This window comes from Buceros rhinoceros, unplaced genomic scaffold (genome assembly GCF_000710305.1).
Source record: "Buceros rhinoceros silvestris isolate BGI_N320 unplaced genomic scaffold, ASM71030v1 scaffold21437, whole genome shotgun sequence".
In the NCBI taxonomy this organism is placed as follows: domain Eukaryota; kingdom Metazoa; phylum Chordata; class Aves; order Bucerotiformes; family Bucerotidae; genus Buceros; species Buceros rhinoceros.
In genome coordinates, this window is record NW_010420715.1 from 12,113 (window position 1) to 33,964 (window position 21,852).

At 43.8% G+C, this 21,852-nt stretch overlaps 1 protein-coding gene across 1 annotated transcript in view; it reads left to right on the forward strand.

Moving 5' to 3' along the window:
- LOC104496317 (slit homolog 3 protein-like) overlaps positions 1-21,852 on the forward strand; it is a gene marked incomplete at its 3' end in the record, with an annotated part of 50,811 nt that overhangs the window by 11,940 nt on the left and 17,019 nt on the right. Inside the window, exons 3-4 of the mRNA XM_010139409.1 lie at positions 5,219-5,316; positions 11,422-11,561. Coding sequence (XP_010137711.1) covers positions 5,219-5,316; positions 11,422-11,561 — 238 coding nt within the window. The remainder of the gene's footprint in view (positions 1-5,218; positions 5,317-11,421; positions 11,562-21,852) is intronic.

Sequence of the window (21,852 nt, forward strand, 5' to 3'; positions counted from 1 at the left end):
AGGACTTAATTTAAATTCTCTACCAGCTGTATTTGTCTTCGACTAGTATTTTTACTGAACACATGAACGCTGCCATCTGTTCTCTACATACACCACCTAAACAAAATTGATTATTAACACATTGTTAACAACTCGAACAAACTGTGGTATTTCTTTTGTGGAGCTCATTTTTCCAGCATGCTTTAAAATATTGTAGTTGTTGAACAGGGCTGTAATTAGCTGGAAAGAGGTCTTCTATTCACAAACCGTTGAAGCTGCGTAGACTTCTGCCTCTCTGTGGGTGTCTGTCGCTGGCTGGATCGTGTTTCTGCTGTGCTCAGCAGTGACAGTTCGGTACACCAGGAGGTTCCTACCTTGTGCCTGTGGTGAGCCCCATGCTGCCGCCTCTTATCCGAGCCCGCGGCTGTTAGAAACGGGTGAAGGATCCCATTAAAACGGACGGAGGTCACATCTCTGCCATACAAGCTCGAATGAAGCTTTCAGTCTCCATAGACAATACTAATTTGTGAAAATTAATTTAAAAAGAAAAAAAATCACTGCATCTACCAAAGGAGCGTCAAAGCAACCCAGTGCTTTTTTATTGTATTACCCTTTGTTCTTCCTGCTGAGATCCTTGTGAGTTTGCTACTTGTTCTTGATTGTTTTACTGATCATGATGTAATGTTTTCCAGTATTGGATGCTTGTAAAGGCTGGAATTTGGCACAGCAGTACTGAGGAACAGCTTGTATGTACACTAGTGCCCAGTACGATTAATTACTGTTGAGTATGAAATGAAGAACTGATGCTTTCTAAGTATGGTGGATAATTTCTGTTCTCATGCACTGAAATACAGAGCTGCAGCAGCCCAGATAAAATCGGGACCACCTGAGGTACTTCAGATTTAAAAAGGCAGGTGGACTCTGAACATGTATGTCTCCTGATCAGTTGCAGAAATTTTTTTTCATCACCTAATCCTTTCCTCTCCTACAGAAAATGAGAGAAATTATATGAAAGTGCTTTGGATCCGATGCTGTCCCTAGACAAAAATTGACAGCAGCTTAAAAAAGCTCTAGAAATAAAATACTGGACATAGAGGGACCATCATCCTCTTTCTGTGAATTGCTGATGCAGCCATGTCTTCTTGGCTGTCCTTGAAACAAAGCTTGCACCTCTTTTTCTGATTCAGACTTCACTGAAAGGCTCTTCAGTCTTGAAGGAAGTGTGCGATATTCTCCTTCATAACAATAGTTATTTCCAGGGAATGCAATTCACAGAATTTTTCCCAACTTGTAGATAAATTAATTTTAGTGATGCTTGGCAGCAGTTCCATTTTTCCACTAAGAACAGTCTTCCTGTAAATTGAGACTAGAGAATTGCATTATTCATTTGAAAGATGTTTCTAGAATGTCTTTAGGCTCTTCGGGGTAGTGACAGCCTTATACAGAAATAGAACAGCCTTGCTTTGCCGCAGATTTATTAGTACCGATATTCTCTGCAGCTTCTTGCCTTTCAGAATTCTTCCTTTGTCATAGTATTATGTGTTAAAGACGTTGTACTTGGTTTGTGGGCTCTCAGTGTGCTGCTGATTAAGTCAACTCAAAGATGATCCTCAGAGAAGGACAAAGAGCTCTTTGCCCAATTATTACAATGAGTAAACTGAGTCATGGAGACTCTAATTTTCCTAAAGCCACATAGCAACTTTGTGTTGTAATTAAGGCTGATTCAGCAGCATGTATGAATCGGTTTCCATGGTGCCTGAGGCCCAAGAAGCCAATAATTCAGCCACGTTCAGTGCAGAAATGAGAGCCGAGTCTAAGTCGTGAGAAATTCCATGTGCCAGTGAGAGAGAATGAAAATGCCTTGCTCTGATTTTAACATCTATATTTATTAATTTTTTACAAGAATATTCAAAATAATCCGCGTAATTCCAGTAGAAGTGATGGGACTGTTTTACATGGTGTTCAACTATGACAAAAACCTTCAGAAAACAGGTGCTGGGGTTTCTGCTTTACTCCTCACTACACTTAGCTGCAAAGGGTTTAATATTTTAGTGGAAGACAGAGGGTGGAAGAGTTCGTGTGAAAGAGCAGTAACGGGTGTTAGTGCAGCATCTATAAACCCGTCAGTTCTTCGGGAAAAGCGTTTGGGATCTTGTAAACAGAAAAAAGGGCGCCTTCTAGCTTCATGGGGATGGCGTGGTGAGCGCAGCGGGCTCACAACAGATAGGCAGAACACGGGCAGCGTTGCAGCGGGTGCCAGCGGGTTAGTGTTAGTGCTGCGTGGCTCGCGTCCGTGAAGCGCTGCAGACCACATGGTGCCAAAATAAAACCGGCATGAGCTTCCCTCGGCGCTGTCCCAAGTCTTCGCTGAGACATTTGGGGGCTCGGGATTTCAAATGGAGAAGGACAGGCTGTTTGGCAAGGGCAGCAGGGATGAAGCAGAGACGCTCTCTGCCAGGTCCTGGGCGAGGTCTTCGCATGCTGCCTGCACGGCTGTGTTGGGGGGATGAACGCACAGAGAGGCGGGGGCTTGGCCAGGTCTTTCCGTTGTTCTTGGAAATGTTCCTCTTCTGATTCAGTCAAGGGAAAGGGTGGCCTGGTTTCCTTGTGCTTGCACAAATTTTAGAACGTGAAGCTGCTTCGCCCCTCTGTGGGGACTGCTGGGGACAGAGCCTCAAGAAATGCAGCTTTGGCTCCCATTTCTGTAGCAAAGCTCCTCGCCGGTGTTGGATGGAAGGTTCTTCTCAGGGTACAATGGCAGTATGTCCTACCTGACAGAACACTGGAGATTTCAGTAGTATCTGGAGGACTGAACTGTATGACGTGAACAGCAGAGCCCAGCACCCTGAGTGGGCGGACCAGATCAAATGAACTCTGCAGAAGAGTTCACAACTGGAACTGCTGGTTTGGGTTTTTTATTAATTGATTAGGGTTAATTGAGGCTGCACCAATTTCAGGATAAGCACTCCAGACATAAATTGAGATTGCCATTGTCCTTAAACCATCAATGGAGCTTGAGCTGTCACAGAACCAGCGTAGTCCGTGTCTTGCTGGTTTGTCACCTCCAGGCTGGGCACATTGCTGGAAATGGGCACAGCAGTCGAGTGCTGAGCATGAACTTCTGATCAGCGTAGGATGTAACAGAGAGGTGGGCAATGATGAACAAGGGTTAGAATGATGTGACCAGCCTATTTGTTGAACTTCGCTCAAGAGTGAGGTTTCCCAAACAGATACACAGCCGTAGACAAACTGATCCTACCCGTCCTGGTGTAGTTTTCCTGAGTGTCCTGTTCTCTGACAGTGCAAAAGCCATGTGGCCTGGGTTCAGAGAGCAGTTATGTTCTTTTGAAAACAAGAAAAAAAGGTAGGGAGTATTGTCCTTGTTGAGGGGCAAATAAGCCTTTTAAACAACTTTGACATAAGAACATGAGAAAAGCCACGATGGGTCTGTAGTGCGTGTACTGCAGCATTCTGTCTCCCCTGGGGAGAGCCACAAATCTTTGAGGAGAGCACACAAGTCTAGCCACCACTCCTCTTCAGTTCTCCCAGCACCTCCCATCATCAAACTAGGTATGTTGATGACTGCCTATTGCCTTTCATATCTGTTTTGGATCTATTGTACGTGAATTTCTCTAATGGCCTTTTATACTGTCTGACTTAACTTCTGCTGAAGTAGTTGCTCCATCTCCTTGAACATTCTGGTAGTCTTTTTCTATGCCTTTTCTATCCTCACTGTATTCATCCTGAGGCAAGTTAAATCGTTGTCAGTTATCTGTATCAAGTACAGCGCTAGGCTTCTCAAAGTTCACTCTTAATTTCAATAGCATAGTATATCTTAAGTGGGAGCCCCGAAGTCTGAAAGCTGGGTGGAACCAAGAGCGGGTGGTCTCATGTGCAGTGTATGGCTGAAGCATCAAGATGCTTCATTTTAACAACACAGCCATCATAAAAGAATGAGACTGGAGAGACTGTTGGAGTGTCCCCTGCTCCAGTACATCACCCCAGATACGTAAAGTCCGAAAGGGGTTGGAAGCTGTTCCAAATTTGGTGCAGAAAGGAATGACTTCTGATGAGCGTTGTCGGCAAGGGAAGCTGGCAGTGCTGGGGTACTCTTCAATCCTAATATACAGAAGTGAGAGCTGTTATGAACCGATGTCACGGGCTGGTATCTGCCCTCTTTGTTTAGAAACATACAGGCCGATACACCTTTGTTATTCCTCTGTAAAGTTACGGGTAAATAACGGGGTTTAGACCAAGGCAAAAAACCCCACCAACCTTGACTGAATTAACGCACCTCCTGAGATATTTTTCTCCTCTTGATGGCAGTCACATACCAGCTTTCCAGTAGATGAGCTGGCAGAGAGCCGCTGCTAACGGGGTCTTCGGTAGGAAGAGTAGAGTGATCTCTTGAACTTCTTGTGATTGCAGAGATCCCTTCAGTATTGGGGCTTTCAGGTGTCTTTATTCCCCCCTACTGTGTGAGTAGCTGAAAAGCAAGACCAAACCCTTTGACGTAATTGCCAATTTTATAAATAGCTTGTTCTAACCAGCAGAATATAATGATCAGAGAAATATGTCTATGCCTTAAAGAGCCAATGAAAAGTCAGTTGGTGGCAGTGGGGGTTGTCCAAGCCAGTGGAGTTCAGCTGGAACTGATGTATGTTTTAGGGCAGTCTTTAAGAAGGGAACTGGTTCAATGACAGTATCTCAAACTGGATTCAGAAATTCAAACTCAGCTCCCATGATAAAAATGTGTTTTCCCCTCTAGGTTTTGACAGTGCCTAGTAACGGGTGTGATGTGCTGTTGTGTTCAGCTGAGCACTTGTAAATGCGGTTGAATGAGTGCTGACTCGCTGGGGTCTTGTGCTGTGTGTGGCCTTCTGCTTACCTTCGGTCATGATTAATTCTTTTCACTGTAACTAATGTTAGAGATTAAAGTCTTTAGAGTAATGATGAAACCAGCCGTTCCCTTAAAACAGTCAAATGAAAGAGTTAACAAAAATCTTGAAACTGAAATCATACCAAGATACCCACCAGTCCCAGTGGTCAGAACAATTGCCCTGCCCAAATTCACACTGAAGTGATGAATATATCTGACCGTCGCATGAGGTGATGTCATGGGTCTGAAGACCACAGACCTCCTGAAAATGGTGCCATGCGTCGGGTGAGGGAGCAGGAGCCATTGATTCAGGTGATACGAGTCTTACTAACCTTGTTTCTTTTGAATTTTCCCAAATAGGGTCGAGACTGCAGTGTGCCCATTAATTCTTGCATTCAAAATCCATGTCAGAATGGAGGGACCTGCCACCTCACCGAGGCAAATAAAGATGGATTCAGGTAGCAACACAAAGTTCATTTAAAATAAGATGATAAAATTAAATGTGTTTCTGCTTTGCACTGATGAACTATAATGGATACTTTCTAAAAGTTGCTGCATGTGACATTCTATTTGCTGTACAAAATAATAAATCTGCTTTCACTGGTGGGACGTACTTTTTCCTCTGAAACAGGCCTCCTTATTTTCTCGTAATGGAATATATCCTTAAGAGCTATTCTGAAGGGTCTCCCTGATCTGCTCTGTGCTATCTGTATGCTAATTTTCCTTGGGACTTTCAAACTCACATACACCCATTTTTGTATTTATAAAGTGAGCATCTGTTGCTTGACAACCAGATGCAGAATGTTTTCATACTGAAGAATCTTGTAGACAAACAGGCTTTAAAGAAACAATTAAAAAATGTGGAGCAATTGCCACATCTTGAGCATTGTGCCTGCAAGAGAGTGACCTCTACAGCTGGCAACGATGGACGTCGGTTTTCCCCTGTAAGGAAGATGTAGTGTAGGTGGGGATACTCCAAGGGGAGTCTAGAAATGTTCATGAGGTGGCTGGGAGATCTGTGCTGCTACAGGCACTGCTTTACAGCTACAAAAATAAAAGTTTGAGGCTTTGGCCACTAGTTGTCATTAAAGTTGATATAATTTTTTTTTTTTTAGAAAAGTGTTGCTGATATTTTCATAACCTGGTCCTGAGTGTTGATGGTAGTTCTTGCAGAAAGTAGGTACCAAAGTACACCCTGCTGTTGTTTCGATTGCGTATGTGAAAGCCTCATGCCTGAAAGCTTTCATGCTTTGCTGAGGCTGTGCTTCGTCTTCTCCTCTCTCCGGTTTGCTGTCAGTAACAGCTGGAGGGAGGCGCACAACTGCAAGGTTTATAAATGGTGTAAGCAGAGAGTCAAACCAGGATATTTTTCAGTTTGATTCCAGTTCAGTTTCAGCTGTGATTAAGACTGTTCCAACTGAGTTAACTGTTTGTTAGCCAAGTCAGTAAACCCGTATTATCTTATGTCCAAAAATAGGGTTTTTTCACAATAGAAAGGGCCAACTGAACGTCTGGGGGTCTGACAGGCCTTCTGGCGCAGTGGGGGCTAGCACCCCCCTCCGGTACCCTACCAACGGCAGGATGCCTTTTGTATTTCCAGAGAAGCATTGTGGTTTCTTTTTGACCCCCTAAATTCCTCATACGGGATTGAGGCACAGAAGAGCTTCCATTTTGTCCCGTGTGTGGGAAGAACTGCCCCAACGCTTCCCGCTGTCTCTGAGCCTGCCCACCCTCCAGAATCGCCCCCGTGCAGAAACAGATCCGGCACGCGCTAGCCACCGGAGGAGCCTGGGGACCCTGCGGTGACGAGGGCAGCCTGGTGGGGATGAAGGACGCTGCTGGGCTCCGTTACAGATAACAACCTGAGGCTTGCCGCGGTGGGAGAGCAGGAGTAAGCCGCGTGGCCGTGTCTCCGTGAGGGGCAGTTCAGAGCTCAGCCAGGGCATCTGCGACAAGGCCCTGAGCAGAGCGGAAGAGCCACGTCTCCTGGGTAGAGAGAGGTGTCTGTAGGGTCATACTGGTTCGTGATGGACGGAGAGGACAAGGAGACTCTGCAGATCACAGCACAATCAGATGGTCCCGCTGCTTGACAGGCCTCCTCGATCTCGGTGACACCACTCCTCTGATCTGATCTGCCTCTTCTTGGTGCAGGTTTTAGCAGACCCATCGAGTTTTGGAGTGAAAGTTCAGGTTCGCTTTCCGCTTGAGAGGAATAAAGGCTTCAGTTTGGGTTCCCTTCTGGCCCCCCTCCTGTACTGCTGCGTAGATAGCTTTGTCCAGCCTGTGCCAAAGCAAGAGTGAGCCGTATTAGAATTTCTGTTTTCTGTCACTCAGTAGTCATTTTTCAAAAATCTGGCTGGTACTAAAAATGTGCTAGTAAAACAGTTTATAATACCCATAATGCTGGAATGGAAGGCTTCAGTTTATATTTTGGATCAGGTTTTTCTTTACTATTTTTTATTTGTTCTGTGGTAGAAAGTAGAAAGTTTTGAATGACCTGAAATAGAAGCTACTTTTGAATTTTCCTCATGAAGATTTTTACAGTTTCAGAGGCTTTGCTTCAGTTCCAAATGAACATTGGTTTTGAGATCCTTTATAAAACTGCAGGGGTGGTTTTGTTGCTTAACAGCATTTGAGGCTTTTATAGTTATATATATAGTTTCAGCTGGTCTAATAAAAGACACATAAAGCCATATCTCGTCAAAATCTTGCTTCGTAAAATCGAATGTTCGGCTTACGCCTTGCTCGATTTTCTGTCCACATTTTTAACTGAGTCAGGCCATAGCCTCAGCTGCTCTGGAGAAGAGGAGCTGGAGCTTTAGCATGTGGTAGAGAAATGCGGTGTGGGGATGGAACAGTCACTGGCGAGGAAGATAAAGAAACATTTTGAGACTGAATTTGGTTGGTGGGTTGGGTTGTTTTTTTTGGTGGGAAATCCCCTCTTCAGTGGATGGCCGCAGTCAGAGTTACGTGCATATGGATTGTGTTCGTTGAGAGGGGAAAACATTGCCTTAGATTATACGCTGTGAGGAAGTGGATGTCAAAAACGTTTGCATGAGAGGCCTCCTTAGATTTTTCTGTTGTGTGGCCTGTAAAAGAAATTATATCTTCTGTATATTCTCTTCCCTAGGGAAATATATTCATACACAACCTCTGCTGCCAAACTTGTCAAATCTTTACTCTTGTAAAAAGGAAACTTAAGCCAAAGCTCTCTCCCTGCGAAATGCCATGCAGTTTAACTCTCAAGTTTCTGTAGCCTTAGACAAGAAAATTACCCTTTAAATAATGCGAAGGTGGTGCTGTTCCCCCGGCACAGACCGGAAATTCATAGCTGTGACGGAGGTTCCAGCCTGGCTCTCCTGCTGTGCCCGCTATCCACGCGGGCTCACGGCAGCGGGGGATTGAGACGCTCAGGTTTGTTGTAATAGCAGGTCCTGGTGGGGCAGCCGAGGGGCAGAGGTTCAGCTGGAGTTCTTCAGTCCTTCTTGGCGTCTTTTATTCTTGCCCTTTCTCAATTCTGAGTCACTTTCACGTTCTTTTTTTTCAGGTAGGGACAACTTCTGTATTAAAGAACGGTTAAGTGACATCATGTGGCGCAGAGGGTTAGAAATGTGAAGTTCTTCCTTCCTTTGAATTGCTCATTCTAAAATAAATAATTCATCAAATCTCATCGATGTCATCTTTGACAAAAGGTTGCCGAAAAAGTGCTTATTGAGGCTGATAAAAAAAGGTGGTCAGTCAGACGTGTCCTGGTCATTTAGCGTGCCCGTGAGTGAGGCATCAGTGAAGGGGGCAGAGCTGCCAGCTCTGCTTCAGCTAGCCACAGGCAGCCGGCGATCTTGGATAACCTGTGGTGCTGGGAAACGGAGTCTCTGGATCATTTTAACTCTTCTTCATAGAAACCCCCCTCCATTTTCCAGAGTGTTTTCTTCAGCGTTCTCCACAAGCTGTAAGTTCCCTCATAAATGTAAAATCCTGGAACTGATTAACTCCCCAGTGTTAATTCTGCCTAGTTCAAGGAAAAGGATTGCACTTCCAGATTTACAGGCTGCTCCTTTGGGTTGAAGCTGTAAAAGCTCCTTATCAAGAAACCGCAATATTCCTGAAAGAATTTACTATCTCTATTTTAAAGTTATTTTTTGAAACGTGATACACTGTACGTATGCCTATTTTAAGAAACAGATGCTAAACTCTTTCCATAGTTTATTTTAAAAAATATTTCAATATAGTAAGCTTACAAAATTGTCCAGCTCCAAAAGTTTACCCCCAAAATGTTGTCGTTAATTTCTGTGTTACCTTGCACCTTTGTGGGGGTAATGGGGTTTTATTTCGCCCTTTATTTTTAGGAAAGCACAACACTAACAGACAATCCCTACTGTAGGAATACAGAATTTGGACCTTTATGCAATCACAACATCTTAGGAAATAGTTCTTTCCTGCAGGGCTCCATTGTTTCCGAGGTCCAAATGAAATGCTGTCTCACACCATTTCACTCTTTAGTCAGTACAAAGTTTTCATCGTCATCTCTGGAATTAATTTTCTCTCTCGGTCAGCTGGAACCCAAGTTTGATGACCTTCCAGTCACTCTGCAAAACTTCATTTTTCTTCTTCTAAGCTTTTTCTGGGAAAAATACACACAAACAGTCCCAAACTGCAACTCTTTCAACATACGATTCTATCCGGGTCCCAAACTGCGTGTTTTATCTTTTCATTTCAGCCCTCCTATTTGGCACATTTGGATGCAAATCAAAATGAGAATGATACGTAAGCAGTAATGTAAAGACTCCCTCTAATACATGTGCACCGGTAGCCAAATGTCATCAATTAGGCTGACGTTTCCTTCAGTGGGGAATGCGTCCTAATACTGAACAGTTGTATGTTAACAATCCCACACGAATTGTTACTGAGGGTAACTCTGCTGAGTTAACTATTACTGTGATGGTATTTCATAATGTCATTTTTAATCGCATATGTCCAAACTGTCCCGGTCCTTTTGTGGAAGGAAAATGCTGTTATATTCACATCAAAATAAACAGCATAAAGCCACTCTTGTTGCTTTTCTTTAAATGAAGAGAAGAATTTATGCTCCCAAACTGAGACCGTGGGTGCCAAGTTGCAGCCTGGAGCATATTTTTTTGGCTGAGTTGGAAACCCCTGAAAACGGGGTTTTGTAATCAAAAAGGGAGGCATGATGAATGCGTCACTGTATTTAAGTAGATGTCTTTAACCCCCTCCCTGACACTTGCATTGCCACAAAAGATGGTGTGCTAGCTCTCCTCTCTTATCTGCCTCCTGTGATCCTCCGGATCACTGCAGGGTCAGCAAGAGGACATATTTTATTAGAGAAAATGAGCTTGAGACAGGAAAAGAAAATATTTCTTCTGGATTTATAGTGTCCTAAATTGGATTTATCTGACCAGTTTGGTTTTGGTTATTCATGGTGAAGGTTTCTGACTGTCATGACCTGTGAATGGTCCCTGCAGAACGGAATGAAGATGGCTGTTAGTGTGTGACCTCTATGCCTGTTCTGTACCCAACCAGATCTTACTGTTGTGGTGGCTCAAGACACAGTCCCTACCCTTTTTTCTTCCTCTCTGTTATTCCCTTAGTTTCTGAGGTTGCACATGTCACGAAGAATCTAACCTTATCCTCAGGATCCAGTCGAGGATGTGAGGCCTCCACCTCTTCATCACTTACCACTAGCTTAAAATATAAATGTTCTCTTAGCAGCCATAACTTCTAGATCTGGAGAGGAAATGGAGATTGAAAAAAATTAAAGTCATTCTTCAGCCACTTAGTTTCTTATACTCCCTCTAGGGACCATACATCGCAGTCTTGTGAGATAAAATATTTAGTGCAATTATTCTTCAGTAGTGTCCACACCTTCACCGAACCTGTACCGTTCGTAGCTCTGCTGTTGTTTGTTGGTGGTTTAGCTGAATTATCTAAACATCAGCATCTCTTCTACAAATAGATGTTGGATTTGCTGCAGAAGCACTGGAACCTTACTGCATTTGTAAAAGAAATCATTCCCAAACGTTTTCTTGTTTGGATGAGTGACAAAGTGGTAATGAGAAGGGAATGTTCATGTCTGTAAACTCCATTCGAGCCGTGGCTCTTTAAAGAGAGCGAGCTATCCGAAAGCTGCCAAGTTGCCCCAGGATTGCGCAGTCCTCAGTAGGCAAGTATGCACAGACTCACACCATCATTCACAGGGAAGCCAAGAATGTGAATATCGTGATGAGTGCTTGCTCTCCTGCCCTGGCGTTGCTTGCTTCGACTCAGGGCTAGAGTTATCAACAAAGCAAGCAAAGGGAAGTGCGGCAGAGGCTGTCCCCTGCCGATGCTTTTATGTCTCATGTAAATAATTACATGACCCTGTGAACCATCAGATGGCATCCTTCACCAAACACATAGGGTTAAAGTGCTCCGTGCTTCACAGCAGCAGGGAATTTGGCTCCAGCAACTCACTTTTACATGTTTTAATTTCAGTTTTATACCTGAATCCTCTTACCCCTTCAGCTTCATGCTAACTTTTATTAATTTTTTTTCTTTCTCCAAAGCTGTTCTTGTCTCCTTGGGTATGAGGGGGAGAGGTGTGAAATAAACCCAGATGATTGTGAAGATAATGACTGCGAGAATAACTCTACATGTGTGGATGGGATCAACAACTACGTCTGTCTATGCCCTCCTAATTACACAGGTAAGAAAGGGCCCAGAGCCAAAGAACAGAGAACGGGAATCCATGAGGAAGTCCCTTCAGGCACCGAAGGGAGGGGTCCAAGTGTGTGTTCACTTTGTCCATGAGTGTATAAGTAACCCAGAATCTAGTTCCAGTTTAAAGCACCCTGGATGTCTTACAGAAAGACGTTGGTTCTACCTCTGTTGCAGTACACGTGCTCACAAATGTGGCCACTTTTCTCAGTGAAAAATACAGATGCCTCATTGTAAAATGCACCCAAAAAGTTTAAGGTGTCAGAGTCTGTGCTTCTGCACACCCATTTTCTAAATCTATTTCAGAAATACTGCCCGTCCTGAGCTGAGTCTGATGTGCATCTGTTCTGAATCTTGGAAAATAAAAATAGTTCCTTTTTAAATTATGGTAGCAAAATAGTTCTGGGGGCATGGCTTTCACCTGAGATCTCAGAAGTCCGCATTTATTAAAGAAAATGAGCCTGACAACGTGCTGTTTAAATTCACTATCTCCATTTCACGTGTGGAGAAGGAAAGGCTGCGTGAGAAGCTGCAGGCTCGGCTGTGGCCTTCAGCGTGCTCCCACGGCAGGGAGCCCAGCTCAGCAGATGTGCAGGCAGCTGCGGTGGCAGGAGTTGGTACCTGAGGTAGAAATGGAATTAGTATCTCGGGCGCCCATGCTGCATTTCGGATAAATCCTTTCTCAAACCTTCTGCAAGAGCAGAAACCCTCCTAACTGGAATCTAAAAACGCTCTTTCCCAAGTCATTACCTGAGCGCGTCGTTGACTCACTCAACCTGCGTTTGCGTGGCCTTTGTGGCGCAGCGCGGAGTGCTGAGGAAACACCTGCAATAGCTCCTACTTCCCTCCTTTGAAATGGGTTTATTACCTTCCAAGCATGGAGAAGTAATGAAGGGCTTCTCGTACACTGGAATATATTACATGCCGGGGGATTTAATGAGGATCAAGCTTGAGTGGCTGAGCAGGGCAGGAGGAAAGCTCCTAGAATTTCCAAACTCTTAAAATACTTTTGTGGCTGATACAAAGGAGGCCCATGTAAATCTTTAGCTGAGAAAAGCCTTGTGACTCGAATGTACATTTACTGGAGCTCTACAGTGATCCTTCTGCCAAAAACTTAACTCAGCCTAGCAGAGTAAAGGGGTTTGCTTATAGGATGTTGAGCCCGTTGTGCTTACTCGTGCACTATTTATGTGAGCTGCTCTTGGGTGGTTTCAAGCAAACTCTATACGAGGAGGCAGAATCTTTGCATTTACAAGCGGAAATATATTTGCCCAGCCAAGAAAAGACCTATCTAGTAAGGAAATGAATCCAGTATATATGCAAATGTGCTTTCCTTTTCACAGGCATATTGCAGATTCTTGATTTTTTTTCTTTTTTTTTTTCCCCAGACAAAAAAGATAGGAAAGAACTAGTTGGGATTTCTTCTCAAATGGCAGGCTGGATGGGGGCCAGAGAACTCATATGCTACTTCAGAATCAGTTTTGAAATATTTTTAGTCAGCTTCTAGCCTTTTTTTTTTTTTTTTTTTCCCAATCTGAATATTGCCTGTGTGGTGCTTATGCACATTAGTTTGTCAGATACCAGAGCCCGGTGTGCGGTGTGGGGTACACACAGTTGTACGCATCCGGCAGTAAGCATTTGCGATCACAGCAGGCAACAGCTTTGGCCACAGCTGAAACACATGGAATTTTTGAAGAAGAGCAGGAAATATTTCTGGACAGTATGATGTGAATTGTAAGCGGGAAAGGTTGCAAGAATAGGGGTGTTGGTTAAATTAGAAACCTGAAGGGTTACAGTAGTTCATGTTGTTTAGAAATAGAAAGAGTTTAGTGAACTGTGGTGAAAGAATTGCCGTAACCTGCTTTACCTCCATTCTGGAGGGGGATATTTCATCAAACCTGAGCCGTCACCTGGAAGGACTCACTGCAGTGCAGCTGCCTGGGCTGAACTACCCCTCAGAGGTACCCCTGGCCCTCTCAGAGCAGATAGGCAGGAAGGCTTAACGTGGCTGGAGGAATTGAAGGCATCAGCCAGACAAAAGCAACATACAAGCCAAGCAAATCTGAGCCATGGTTTTGAGGGTCCTTTAAGAGTTGAATCCAAACACAAGAAACTGGGCATCATCTGAAGTTGTTTGACTGAATGAACAGCTAAGGAGATGCCATGGAAGCACGTAGCCAAGTCATGAAGAAGCTCTTTGAAAGGATTTGCGTGCCTGACCTGAAAAGAGAGGGTTCTGTTAACCAAAGAGTTTGACTGAAGTCTCCTGTGCCGTCCTGGGCATCTCTGTGTATGTCATCGTTAAACCTTTTTTAAACTGAAGCAATACCTGAAGCTACTATGGCAGTATCTATTTAAAAAAAAAAAAAAGCAGGTGCAGTTTACTTTAATATTGTGTTGAATATGCTAATAATAGTGAATTCTAACATTTCTGAGAAAGCAGGTCACTGGAGGAGTCAGCGATACTTACTCCTGTGCTCACGATTGTGCACTGAGGTACCTGCCTCCCTCTCAGGTGCTGACTGTGCTAAACATTGTGCTAGCAAACTGTGTGCTCGCGAGTTACCAAGGGTGTGGATTTTATCGATTTACGTGAACAAAGAGTGGGTGGTGGAGGGTTCCTTCCAGGGAAGCATTTTTTCCGTGAAGTGGTGGGAGGACAGTGAGCTCGCAGTGTGGCACTTTGCCTGAAGGGGCAGCGATACCCATAGGCAGGGTGTGTCGAGAGGACAGAGAATGGAGGGAATGGCTCTGTGTTGTGCCCAACTATTACACTTCATTCTCTGCTCAGAATTCAAGGAGCAAGTTGAGAGATGAGGAAGAGGATTAGAAGTGACATATGAAAAAACATTAGAGGATTGAGAATAAATAGTTCTTGAGATCTCAAGAAAAACCTTAGTTGTCTTAACAAAGAGTAGACAGACAAAGCAAGCTTTTTTTGCCTTCCCACCACCCCCGCCAAACACTTGTATGGAGAATAGAAGTTTCTTTAAAAGGTAAAAGGTTCACTGGCTGGCCTTCGTGCTGAAAAATCCAGACTATACATTTCTATCAGTGTCATTATACAAGAGTTGTTGCTCCTAGATACAAACTGAACTTCTCAGCAGATGCTGTAGTTAAAACACAAGGTAATTCAACTGGAGATCAGACTAGGTGTTTCTGTGCTGGTGATCTGTGCTGTTCTGAGTGACATTCAGGCCGTTGGTTGTAGATGCCCAGCTCAGTTATCGCAGGGTCCTTCTCTTCCCAGCTGTAGAGGCAGGCAGGCTCTGGTAGCACTGTGAAGTGGGTAGTCTGAATCCGTTGTCACTCGTGGTCTTGGATACCACAGTACTGGTAAGACTGCAGTGATCCTCCCGTAGACACTGCGTGGATGAAATAAAGGTACGTTGTAAGGCACGGAATAGCTTGATCACAGGGAAGAAGCAGATCCTATAGCGTGTATCTGTGTTGTTCTGTTAAGAAACACTTAGGATCTCCCTTGGTTTAGTTGACTGATGGTTAGATCACGATAGTAAATCCTGTGTTCCTAGATGAAATGCAAACTAAAAATGCCTGTGTTGGAAATGTTGACTGTTGACAGACGCAGTATCCAGGGTCCGTTTTTTCCATACCCTAGTCTTTTCCTGCTTTATTTTCTCTCTGTCTAATTTTACTTGTTATAGCCTTTTTAGGAAATAATATTCCCCAAAAATGATGCATAAATTTTGCTTTCATTGGTTGGAATAATGAAGGCCAAGGATCTTTCTTCAATTAGTAGCTTTTTGCATTGTTGTCCTTCAGAATTCTTTGTCAGTCTTTTCCCCAGCTCAAAGCAGATGAAAAATGGCCCATTTAAGTGATGGCTGAGGGAAGCAATTTCCCACACTCCAGCCCCATTTCATTGTCCTTAAAAAAAAACCCAAAACAACCCACACCAAAAACCAACCCACACTCACACAATAACCTTCTTCCTAGTTCCTTTCCATCTAATAACTGTAGAACAATGTGCACATACAAACGGGTTCTAGGAAATGGGTGAACAGAAGTTCAGGGAGACAAAACCGAGCGGGAGGGGAGGCAGATCGCCATAACGACAGTTACGGCCCTTGCCTACACCCCCAGCTTTCCTCACCGTTCTTCAATCAGCATTCTGAGTGTTTGTTGCCTGTATTTACAGAACCAAACCGATAATCAAGGTGTGTGGCAGACTCCTGATGGCTTTTATGGTAGCTGATCTCTTATTTCTCCTCCCCCATCTGGTGAGTTTAGTCCTGAAGCTAGGTTACACAATTCCTCCAGGATAATCACGTAGCGCGAGTCCAGCCAGCTCTAACGCCTGAGCAGTCTGGGGGCTGGTTTACAACCTGGTGGGATCCCTTGATGGATTACAGCTCCTCCTTGCAGTTCTGTAGGCTTTTCTCCTCTTCAAAAAGAAACATATACTGGAACTCTGAAAGAGGAAGCGATGAATCAGTCACTCTAGTTCTTTTCCTTTTCGTATTTTTCTAAGTTTTGTCTTTGGGGCTTTAGCGCAGCCTCTCTGCAGCTGTTGATACAAACATCCGGCTCTCTCCCTGGCTTTGTGGTTTAGAAATGTAGGATAAAACTCATAATTTTTCCCTTCCATTCATTTTTTCTCTTCACTACTGTCATAGACCTTCTTGAGAGCCATCACTGGTTTGCTCAGAGTTCTAGCTTCAAGTAGGGAATTTCCTAAGTCCAAAAAGAGATACTTCCTCAGGCTCTCTGTCCTCTGTGCCTCACTTAAAGAGGTGCTCAAACATACGTGAGGGACCAAATGGACTGTACCAAACATGTGCGATGTATTTTGAATGGTTTCGTGCTTTACTTGCTCATTTATTTTGGTTGGTTTGTTTGCTGTGACTTTCCTTCCTCCTGTACGTTTGATTCTAGCCAGGAGTGGACATATGTAGTGCTTACACAGAAAAAAAAATCAGGAAATATTTCAGGTTTTGCTAAGGATCCTAAAAAGCCTCAGCTGATAGCCAGACCTCTTTGTTCTGAAGCCAAAAAAAATAGTGGCTCTACTACTGACAACTGGTCTTCCTAAAATTCATGGCATCCCATGGCGGGGAGGGGGGGCAGGGAGTTTTTTAAAATAGCTTGTTTCCCTGGGAGAAAGCTGTGAGCAGTTTGTATCACAGAAAAAAAAAAAATCTCAAAAAGAAAAAAGCTACTAACTATTTCTGGGTGTATGTGTTTGGAAGAGAAGGCTAAGATCTATTTTACCTTAGGGGACCTTGTGGTGTCCTGTGGTAGATGCTTTCTGAGATTTCTGCAGTTACGCTACTTTTAGACAGAACGCTATTCACTGGGAGTGATTATGGGCCCCTTTTTCTGGCAGATCCCACTGTGGTAGCATCACATGGCCAAAACCAAGCGCTTAGTTGAGCCGAACAATGCTGGAGAAAGAACTCGTGTGGTGCCTTGTGGCTGACACTCACACAATGAGCCCTCCAGCCCATTTCCCATCACTAACCCACCAGTGACAGCTGAATGACCCTGAACTGGATCGGTGCACTACAGGTGGTTTTTTTCACCCTCGCGAGCTTTTAACTACGTGTTTGATGCAGGAACAGGAAGCTTTTAGGTAGCGTGGTTCAGTCCTGTGGTTCCGCAGGGACACGGGCTGCCTAATAAACACCGGAGGCTTAAACAAGCATTTAATGATAAGGCTCTTTGAAAATTTTGGAACTTTAGCCATTATTTCCTCAAGACAAACAGAGAAAATTGTGGTCAAATTTTGGAGTAGTTTCTTCCTCTAATTTGAAGGAGTTCTGCCCTACATGGAAGCTGCTCAGCTTTAGGTGCTTGGCGAATGTGAAATGTGTTTGCTTTCTGGGCAAACTCTGAGAAGGCACCGACATTTCCCACTCGCATGACTATGAACGAGAAGTGCTGGAAGAGTTGAAGTTTTTAGCTTTGTTCAGGAGCCTGTTTCCAGCCCTGTTCTATTAAGAGAGAACCCCAAGTCATTGCTCTCAGATTGGGGACTCTTATCTCGTGGCACTGGGACTGAAGGAGGAACTTGCAGAGTGCTGCTGCCTGTCTTTAGTCTCAGTATGGGTGTCCTGTCATGCTGGAGCTCTCAGGTCCAGGATTTCTTCTGGGCAGATTCCCGTTTGTAACATGTAATGTGTCCTGTTTGGGGAACCAGATATACTGGAGAATTTCTCTCTATTCCTCAGGAGAACAGTATATTTCTACAAAAATGTGGTATCGGTTACTATTGTCTTAAAGGATGAGTGGAGTGAATGTCATCCACAAAGGGGTTTCATGGTTCATCAAATCCAATCTGTGAAGAAACATGTCAGAGGATTAGAAGCCAACCACAAGCCCGTTACTGACGTGCTTGGTGGTGGGTGGTGCATGCTGCACAGTTAATAAAGCTGGAGGGGCAGAGTCCGCCTGTGGACAGTCAGTGTACTCAGCGCTCCAGCTCCACAGTGATGGCCACGGTAGAACTGCGTAGGAAATGAGTAAATCTTTCCGCATATCGAGTGTTCTTCAGAGACCTCTGTTGGTTCAAAGACCGTATTGGGTTTACGTGGCAAGGTTTGGTAGCAGGGGAGAAGAGGGGCCTGTGAGAACACATCAGGAGCTGCTCTGCTGTCAGACCTGCCATGACCAAAGCTGAGCCCACCACCACACTGATGAAAAAGTGTGAGAAAAGCAACTATGCAAACACCAAGTGAAGAAAAAGGGGGGGGAAAGTACTCCAGGTGCTGGAGCAGAAATTCCCCTGCAGCCCATGGAGAAGACCACAGTGAAGCAGGTTGTCCCCTGCAGCCTGTGAAGAACCGTGTCAGAGCAGCCTGGAGGGTGGAGGGTCCCACCCTGGAGCAGGTGGATGTGCTGTCAAAGAAGCTGCAGTCCATGGAGAGCCCAACCAGGGAGCAAACTCCTGTCAGCAGCTGCAGCCCATGGAGAGGAGCAGGTTTTCTGGCAGGAGCTGTGTCCCCTCAGTCTGTTCCTGAAGAACTGTATCCCATGGAAAGGACCCCACTGGAACAGTTCTTGAAGAACTACTTCAGCCAGGGGGAAGGACCCACATTGGGTTTATGAAGGACCATATCTCATGGTTCAGAAACAGTGAAAGGATCGTTATTTCTCTACCCAGATCTGGTTGTTTAAATCAGTTATCTCTTTGTTTAACCTCAAGATTGGAGATAATTGTTCTTTAATTCTGAACAACAGGCCACTTTGGGAACCTTACTGTGGAGCTGAACTTCAGGTTTCCACTTAATAGGCCAGTATCTGATACATGAAAACTCAAATATGAGTTTTTAAAGCATTATCATGGAATAAAAAGCATAAAGTAACTTTTAGTTCTTTGCCTACTAAGTCTTGTGGGCCGTGTTCGTCAAGCCAGAGCAAGCTTCAGTAATGCAGAAAGAGAACTCTGCTACAGTGCATTCCAGGTCATTTCTTTTTCGGTGTCTAACATGGCAGCCACGTGCGTTTGCTGCTGAAGGATTTTCACAGAGGTTTTTCTCTTTTCTTCATTGCAAGTTGAAACAGTTTGGAATGAAGAAATTATTTTTTCTATTTTCTAAGATAAACCTCAGATCTTTTTCATCAAACATCAAAAACATTCCTAACTGAATTATTTTCTTGGAGGAACATCTTATGTCTGTTCCACCCAACCATTTTTAGGCTCTTCTGAAATTTCCAATTGGCACCGACTTCTCTTTAATAACTGGAAAGAGAGAAGGGGAAAACAAAAAGCACAAAAAGTATTTCTTCCGGTACCACCTATTTGAGATAAAATGAGTGATCGCTTATGAGAAAAACTGTGCAGCATTTTTTGTTAGCAGTAAAGAGAAGAGTTCCATTCGGACTCACCTGGCAAAGTTCAGAAAATTGCAACATACTGTTTAACCACTCGAATAAATATCTTCTCTCTCTGCAGCTAGTAACAGTTTGCTCTGTGGATACAGGCCAGGCTTTCTTCATCCTTTCTTCACTGTAAGCACTTCCCTTTTCTCAAATCATATTGTGAAATTCTTCACAGCACTTTTGCTTTTTGTCTCCTTACAAAAGCTTCTCTCGCATTAAGAAAATATTTTTTACATTGCTTTATGGATCATTTCATGAATTCACTGAATGAGAGAACAAAGTGTCAACCAACTGACATAAGAATCAAAAGAAAAAATCGTTGATCCCGCTGGTTGCAAACTGGTGGTCTAGATTGTCCTTTCAGAACTGCAGCTTTACTTACAGGTAAGTAAGTAAAACGCTGTTGCTGCGCCCAATCTCTCTTCTACTGAATAAGGAGAAATAATGTAACTTGGATCCCGGTTTTAAAAGGCTAATGTGGCATGAAACAAATAGCTCTCCTGACAGCAGAGAATGGAAAAAAGAAAGATGATTATTAAACTGTGTGTAAAAACTCTCTTTATTGCCCTGTCGTTGTTTTGACTCGTTCTGAGACGTGTGGAAGGCTGGGGAAAAGCCTAAGCATGGTTCTTGGCAGCTCTTCATAAGCAGCAAGCCCTGTGAAAAGTGAATGTGGAAAGCCCCTTGAAATTCATGATTTTGCTGGAAAAATAAGACCAGGAAGACGTTGCATGAGAGAAAAATATGTTTTGCTCTGTTATTTTTAAAAGCAGCGAGCAATGCGGTGAAGAGGACAGGGGCAGCAGTGTCCAACGGGCAGAATACCCTCTCCATTCTTTCGGGATTTTTCTTTCTCTCTTTTTCTTTTTTTCCTTTTTTTTAATGCATGAGACAGCAGCAAAGAGGGTTCCACCCATCACGATAACTTGGTTCTGATCTGAAAGGTGCCGTTTTCCCGGCAGATCAGACTGCTTCCTTCACCTGTCTAACGCTTCCTTCTCCTAACCAAGCCCGGATGACCAGTGCATTGCCGCCGGCTGTAAGGAGTTTGAAAGGCAGTGCCCACACAGCCGGCGACGGGCCTGTCTCTGTAAAGGTGCCTCCTGCGTGTCACACCTCGGTTCCAGCGAGCACAGAACGTTACTGACCTAACGCCTGGGCTGCCGCAAAGAGTGAAGTCTGATGGTGTCAGTGCTTTTCCTCTTGTAAATCTGACAGAGCCCTCTGCTCCTCACGGCGGAGCATTGCGTCTTGATCTGTTCTCGGCGCTGATGGAGGAGTAGGTGTGCCTTGATGAAACAAAACACATTATTTGGGATTTTAAAATACTTAAGTGATTAGGAAAGAAATGTAGTTTTTGTTTTCCTGTCTTATGTATAAGTGCTTCAGAAACCCTCGTGTACCCGAAGTGAGGTCTGATTCGAGAATACCTAGGAGGGAAAATGGGGACGTTGGATTGTTTTCTGCTTTTGAGAAAGCACTACGCTGAAGTCTTCCGTTGTTTTACAATGATCAAATATCTTCACAAAGAGAATCAGTGCTGCTAAAAGTTGGCCTAAGATTACTGTCCGCTTCGGTTTTAGGTTCACATAGCTATCCAGTGAGAAATTTGGACTCGACCTTTAATTGCTGCACAGAGAAGCAGCCCTGTGTCACTCCAAAAAACAAGAGGATCAGATTTTTCCTCTGATTAAAGCGGCCAATGACTATTGCACTCTCAAGTCTGAGGGCAGATTTTTTTGGCGCAGATTTTTTCTGAGTGAATAAAGTATGAGAAAGTCTTTATGTAGCTGGTGCCTTGGGTTTTGCTTTTCAGAAAGTGTTTTATTTCCCTGGCATGATTTCTGCAACATCTAGTGAACATTGGTGGAGCCTCAAATAATGCATCAAGAAGAATTTTGTTCCCGAGATGAGGCTGCTCGAGTTACAAGGCATTCTCAAGTGAGCTCCCTAATGAGTGATAGATGGGAAAAATAACAGGAAGGATCCTGAAATGTTCCAAGTTTTGCATGAAAAATGATAAATTTTTTTGGATGCTATGTTTGGTACCTAGCCTAGAACTCGCCTACGTTTTGATAGTGGTGCCTTCACAATGAGACAGTGAGTCATAATATTTGACATTTGGGGAGATTTTTACTGGATCTCTAAGCACTTGTCAAGACTGTGGAGAAGAATACTTTAAGAATTATGATTTCCTTTGAGAATTTATGAAACTGCTCTTATTTTTAAAGCCCGTTTCCTTTACTTCAAAACACAACAAAAAGAAATAGAAACTTCAAAAGTTGCATGTATTGACCATTTTTAGTGAAAGGATTGTTGAAGGCATCTCTCTACACTCCAGAAATACTTCCAGCTTTAGATCATTGAGTTCTCTTAATGTCACCAGCCAGTTACTTTCTTTCGCATGTTTATTTTCACATAGGATTCACGTCTCACAA